This window comes from Mauremys reevesii, linkage group 4 (genome assembly GCF_016161935.1).
Source record: "Mauremys reevesii isolate NIE-2019 linkage group 4, ASM1616193v1, whole genome shotgun sequence".
Lineage (NCBI taxonomy): Eukaryota > Metazoa > Chordata > Testudines > Geoemydidae > Mauremys > Mauremys reevesii.
The window spans coordinates 148,774,723-148,780,737 of NC_052626.1; the positions used below are offsets into that span (position 1 = coordinate 148,774,723).

The following is a 6,015-nucleotide window of genomic DNA, read 5'->3' on the forward strand; positions in this document are numbered from 1 at the left end:
ACTGCTTCCTCCCCCAGAGGGGGCAGATTCTCATACTCCCATGCCTAGCGCCACCGCCACCCCCTCCTCCACCGCCACCCCGAGCGCCGCGGAGAACCCTTGCGTCCCAGCCCCCGGCGCCACCTCCAGAGCCGCGGAGGCCACCGGCGCCGCAGATCCCGGCGCCGCCCCGGCCCTCTCCTGCGCCAGCAGCTCCTCCCGGGCGTGCACCTTCTGGTGCCGGGTGTACTGCAGCAGGTAGCGGAAGCAGAGGCCGCAGCGGGAGCAGCGGTAGGGCTTCTCCCCGGTGTGGATGCGCTGGTGCTGGAGCAGGGCCGAGCTCTGGCTGAAGCTCTTCCCGCAAGTCCCGCAGGCGTAGGGCCGCTCGCCGGTGTGGGTCCGGCGGTGCTGGGCCAGCGCCGAGCTGTGGCCGAAGGCCCGGCCGCAGTCGGGGCAGGCGTAGGGGCGCTCGCCGGTGTGGGTCCGGCGGTGCTCCAGGAGCTTGGAGCTCTGGGAGAAGCCCCGGCCGCACTCCCCGCACCGGAAGGGCCGCTCGCCGGTGTGGGTGCGCCGGTGCTGGGCCAGGTGGGAGCTCTGGCGGAAGCTCTTCCCGCAGTCGCCGCAGATGTAGAGGGTGCCGGGCGGGCGGGCCTCCCCGCCGGCCCGGTGCACCCTGCGGTGCTGGGCCAGGTGGGAATTCTGCCCGAAGCCGCGCCCGCAATCCGGGCAGCGGAAGGGGCGCTCGCCGGTGTGCACCCGCCGGTGCTGCACCAGGTGGGAGCTGACGCCGAAGCTCTTGCCGCAGTCCTGGCAGCGGAAGGGCTTCTCGCCGGTGTGGGCCCGCCGATGCCGCAGCAGCGTGGAGCTGAGGCCGAAGGTCTTGCCGCAGTCGGGGCACTGGTAGGGCCTCTCCCCGCTGTGGGTGGTCTGGTGCTGGATCAGGGTGGAGCTGAGGCTGAAGCTCTTGCCGCACTCGGTGCAGCGGAAGGGGCGCTCGCCGGTGTGGGTGCGCTGGTGCTGGGTGCGGGTGGAGCTCTCCGAGAAGCGCTTCCCGCACAGGCCGCAGGGGAAGGGCTTCTCGCCGGTGTGGGTGCGCCGGTGGTTGAGCAGGTTGGAGTTGCGGTTGAAGCTCTTGCCGCAGTCGGGGCACTTGTAGGGCCGCTCGCCGGTGTGGATGATCTGGTGCTGGAGCAGGGTGGAGCTGAGGCTGAAGGCTTTGCCGCAGTCGGGGCACTTGTAGGGCCGCTCGCCGGTGTGGACCCGCCGGTGCTGCAGCAGGTTGGAGCTGCGGCTGAAGGCTTTGCCGCAGTCTGGGCACTTGTAGGGCCGCTCGCCGGTGTGGGTGCGCTGGTGCTGGAGGAAGGTGGAGCCCCGGCTGAACGCCCGCCCGCACTCCCCGCACTTGTAGGGCCGCTCGCCCGTGTGGATGCGGCGGTGCTGCGCCAGGGTGGAGTTGGAGCCGAAGGATTTGCCGCAGTCCGGGCACTGGAAGGGGCGTGCCGGCAGGGTGGGGCGGGAGGACGGCGGGCCCGGAGGGGGCCACGTTGCGGAGGCTGGGCCCGGATTGCCAGCGAGGTCGAAGCCGGGGGGGGCTTCCGAGCTGGCGTGCAACCCGAGTTCCCCGTCCTCGTGCGAGCCACGACGGAAGCTTAGCTCACCGTCCTCGTGCAAGCCCAGCTCGCCGTCTTCGTCTGAGCCACGATGGAAGTTTAGCTCGCCGTCTTCATCTGAACCGGCGTGCAACCCAAGCTCACTGTCCTCGTGCGAGCCAGCGTGCAGCCTGAACTCGTCATCTTCATCTGAGCCGGCGTGCAACCCAAGCTCACTATCCTCGTGCGAGCCAGCATGCAGCCTAAACTCACCGTCTTCATCTGAACCGGCGTGCAACCCAAGCTCACTGTCCTCGTGCGAGCCAGCACGCAGCCTGAACTCATCATCGTCATCTGAGCCTGCGTGCAACCCAAGCTCACTGTCCTCGTGCGAGCCAGCATGCAGCCCGAACTCACCATCTTCATCTGAGCCGCCATGCAGCCCACGCTCACCATCCTCGTGTGAGCCAGTGTGAAGCTCAAGCTCACTGTCTTCTTCGGAGCCGGCGTGGAACCTGAGCTCACTGTCCTTGTGCGAGCCGGCGTGCAACCTGAACCCGCCATCTTCATGCGAGCCAGGCTGGAAGTCAAGCTCACCGTCTTCCCCTGAGCTGGCGTGCAGCCTGAGCTCACTATCCTCGTGCGAGCCACGACAGTAGCTCCTCCCGTAGGCTGTGGGGCTGCTGTCCGGCTGGGAGCAGGCGTCTCCCACTCCCCCGCTGCCGGCTGGGCTGTCCGGCCCCCACTCCTCGTTATCCGACCAGCACTGGATGTCACACGAGATCTCCCGCTCCGACCCCGTCAGGCTCGGCAGCGTTTCCTCTTCCTCGGCCCACGGAGAGGGGCTGGGCTCCTCCTCCTCGCTCATGGCTGGGACTGGGGGGAGAAGAGAGGAATTCGTGGAGTGAGTGACCAAGAGGGGACCCGACCCCCCTGGAGTGGGAGCCAGGACTCCTGGGTTCTCTCCCCGGCTCTGGGACGGGAGTGGGGTCTAGTAGGTTAGAACAGGAGGGGCTGGGAGCCAGGACTCCTGGGTTCTCTCCCCAGCTCTGGGAGGGGAGTGGGGGCTAGTGGTTAGAGCGAGGGGGATGGGAGCCCGGACTCCTGGGTTCTCTCCCCCTGGGCTTCAAAGGCTGGGGGATGCAATGAATGTCAAATGTGCAGTGTGTATACTCTCTCACACACACACACACGGAGGGGGGGGCGTCAGTGCTGCTCCCCCCGGGCAAGGCGGGGGGGGGAGGGCCGGCGCAGCGGGGTGGGGACACAGCAAAGGAGGTGGGGAGGGAAGAAGAGGAAAAACCTGCACCAGGGCTGAGAAACGCGGGGGGCCCAACCAGCCTCACCCCGGGGTGCTGAGCACGTCCCCCCGGGCTGGGATCCAACAGCTCCACTACCCTGATCCCCGAGCGGGCTGGGGGGGAACCCGGCCCCGGCCCCTCTCCCCGTGCGCCCCTGGGCTGCCCTGGGGGGGACCCGGCCCCGGCCCCTGACCCCGTGCGCCCCCGGGCTGCCCTGGGGAGGACCTAGCATCGCCCCCTGTCCCCGTGCGGCCCCGGGCTGCCCTGGGGGACCCGGCATCGCCCCTGACCCCATGCGCCCCGGGCTGCCCTGGGGACCCGGCACCGCCCCTGTCCCCGCGGCGCCCGGGCTGCCCTGGGGGACCCGGCACGCCCCTGTCCCCGTGCGCCCGGGCTGCCCTGGGGACCCGGCACGCCCTGACCCCGTGCGCCCCGGGCTGCCCTGGGGACCCGGCACGCCCCTGTCCCCGTGCGCCCCCGGGCTGCCCTGGGGAGGACCTAGCATCGCCCCCTGTCCCCGTGCGCCCCCGGACCGGGCTGGGGGGGACCCGGCCCCGGCCCCTGACCCCGTGCGCCCCCGGACCGGGCTGGGGGGGACCCGGCCCCGCCCCCTGCCCCCGTGCGTCCCCGGCCTGCCCTTGGGGCCCGCGCACCCGGGCCCTGACCCCGTGCGCCCCCGGCCCGGGCTGGGGGGGACCCGGCACCGCCCCCTGACCCCGTGCGCCCCGGGCTGCCGGGCTGGGGGCCCGGCACCGCCCCTGACCCCGTGCGCCCCGGGCTGGGCTGGGGGACCCGGCATCGCCCCCTGACCCCCTGCGCCCCCGGGCTGCCCTGGGGGGACCCGGCACCGCCCCCTGTCCCCGTGCGGCCCCGGGCTGCCCTGGGGAGGACCTAGCACCGCCCCCCTGTCCCCGTGCGCCCCCGGGCTGCCCTGGGGGCACCTGGCACCGCCCCTGACCCCGTGCGCCCCGGACCGGGCTGGGGGACCCAGCACCGCCCCTGTCCCCGTGCGCCCCGGGCTGCCCTGGGGACCCGGCACGCCCCTCTCCCCGTGCGCCCCCGGGCTGCCCTGGGGGGGGCCCGGCACCGCCCCCTGACCCCGTGCGCCCCCGGGCTGCCCTGGGGGGGACCCGGCATCGCCCCCTCTCCCCGTGCGCCCCCGGACCGGGCTGGGGACCGGGCATCGCCCTCTCCCGGGCTGCCTGGGGACCGGACCGGGCCGGGGCCCCGCCTGGATCCCGGGCGGCCCCGACTCACCCGCGCCGGGGAGCGGGGGCTGGATCCCCGCTGGGGGCCCCGATCCGGCCCCTGGGGCCCAGCCGGCGCCGAGCCCGGGCCGGGGGTGGGCGGGTGCCGGTAACAGGAAGGTCCCGGCGTGAAAGCGGCTCCCGGTTACGCACTTCCTAGGCGGGGGTTTGAACTGGCGCCGGGAGCGCTGGAGCCGGAGCCCCGAAACCGGGGATTTCCCGAGCGGGGGGGCTACCCCCGGCCTACAGCACCCCTGCACCCCGCCCCATAGCCCTGTGGGCCACACCCCACATCTGTCCGCCCATAGCCCTGTGGGCCCCACTCCCCTGCACCCCACACCCCTCCGCCCTATAGCCCTGTGGGCCCCACTCCCCCTGCACCCCCCACACCCATCCGCCCTATAGCCCTCTGGGCCACACTCCCCCTGCACCCCCACACCTGTCCACGCCATAGCCCTCTGGGCCCCACTCCCCCTGCACCCCACACTCGTCCGCCCCATAGCCCTGTGGGCCCCACTTCCCTGCACCCCATACCTGTCCGCCCCATAGCCCTCTGGACCACACTCCCTGCACCCCCCATACCCGTCTGCCCCATAGCCCTCTGGACCACACTCCCCCTGCACCCCCCATACCCGTCCGCCCCATAGCCCTCTGGGCCACACTCCCCCTGCACCCCCCATACCCGTCCGCCCCATAGCCTTGGGCCCCAGACCCCCTGCATCCCTAACACCCATCCGCCCCGTAGCCCTCTGCCCCTGCCCCCACGCCCCCAATCCCCCCCATAGCCCTCTGGGTCTCCCCACAACCTTCCTCCCCCATGCATGTATATGGCCCCTACACACAGCCCCCATGCACCCCCATACGGTCTCTACCACCCCCAGACCTCCTATAACCACAGCCACCCCTATGACGCACACCCCCATCCCTGCACTGCCCCCCATGCACCCGCCTAGCCCCCTCTAACCCACAGCCACAGTCCCGCTCTGCACCCCGTCTACACACACCCAGCCCCTCGAGGCCCAGGAGGTGTCTGCACACAAACACCAGGGAGCTGCCAGTTCTGCTGGGAGGTCTTCCTGGAGGTCTCATCACGACCATCTTTAATCCCTGTAGAGTCCAGGACAATCCTGGAGGGTCGGCGGGAGAGACACAAACCCACTTGCAGTGATATTCTCCAAGTCCAGTTGGTAGGAACCAAAATTCCCCACTCAGAACCAGGCCCAACTCATCTGTTTTGATTTTTTTCCAGCTTAAAACGAAGGGATCTGGGTTTTTTTGGTAACATAATGAGCCTTTGCCCTGACGGAGCCAACCAAACAAATCACCATTTTGAACATAAACCAAAGGCTTTTAGTTCATTTTGATCCCGCTGAAGTCGTTTGACGCCACCTGCTGTATTTAAGCCGTTGTCTGATGAAAATTAGAAGAAAGTTCGTACTGATAGAACAAGGGAAGATTTTTTACATGTCCATTGTTTCACCCAGAAAATGGTGGTGGGTTTTTTTAAAACACAAAGTGAAACATTTTCACTTTTTCTGGTGGAAACTGAATGGAAATGATTTTTGTAACGAAGTGAGATGATTTAACTTTCTATTGAAACTAAGTGGAATCCTCCTATTTCCATCAAATGAAATAGTTGACTTTTCCTCGTTGTAACGAAGTGAAAATTGTAATTACGAAAAAGGGAAACGTTTATGGGTTGCAAATGAAAGAAAACCATCTTTCGAATTAGCTGAAATTTCAGCTTTCTCCGATTCAAAGCAATTTTCATTAGGACTCCAATCAACACGAAGTGCAGTTCAGGTTTTTGAGTTTTTGGGGTTTTTTTTGGTAAAGATTCACAATATGTTGAATATGTTTGATGGAAAAATCAATCGCTTTAGCTAGAGCAGACATTTT

General features: G+C 67.6%; 1 protein-coding gene across 1 annotated transcript; it reads right to left on the reverse strand.

Annotated features, from left to right (window-relative positions):
- On the reverse strand, positions 1-4,284 carry LOC120403298 (zinc finger protein 345-like). Its single transcript, XM_039534244.1, has 2 exons — positions 4,127-4,284; positions 1-2,444 (listed from the first exon to the last, which is right to left on the reverse strand). The coding sequence occupies exon 2, from the start codon at positions 2,434-2,436 to the stop codon at positions 31-33; it is 2,406 nt and encodes an 801-aa protein (XP_039390178.1). The 5' UTR covers positions 2,437-2,444; positions 4,127-4,284; the 3' UTR covers positions 1-30.
- Between the last annotated feature and the right edge of the window lie 1,731 nt (positions 4,285-6,015).

Coding starts and splice junctions, on each gene's coding strand:
- LOC120403298 (XM_039534244.1), bottom strand. CDS start 2,436: ATGAGCGAGGAGGAGGAGCCCAGCCCCTCTCCGTGGGCCGAGGAAGAG.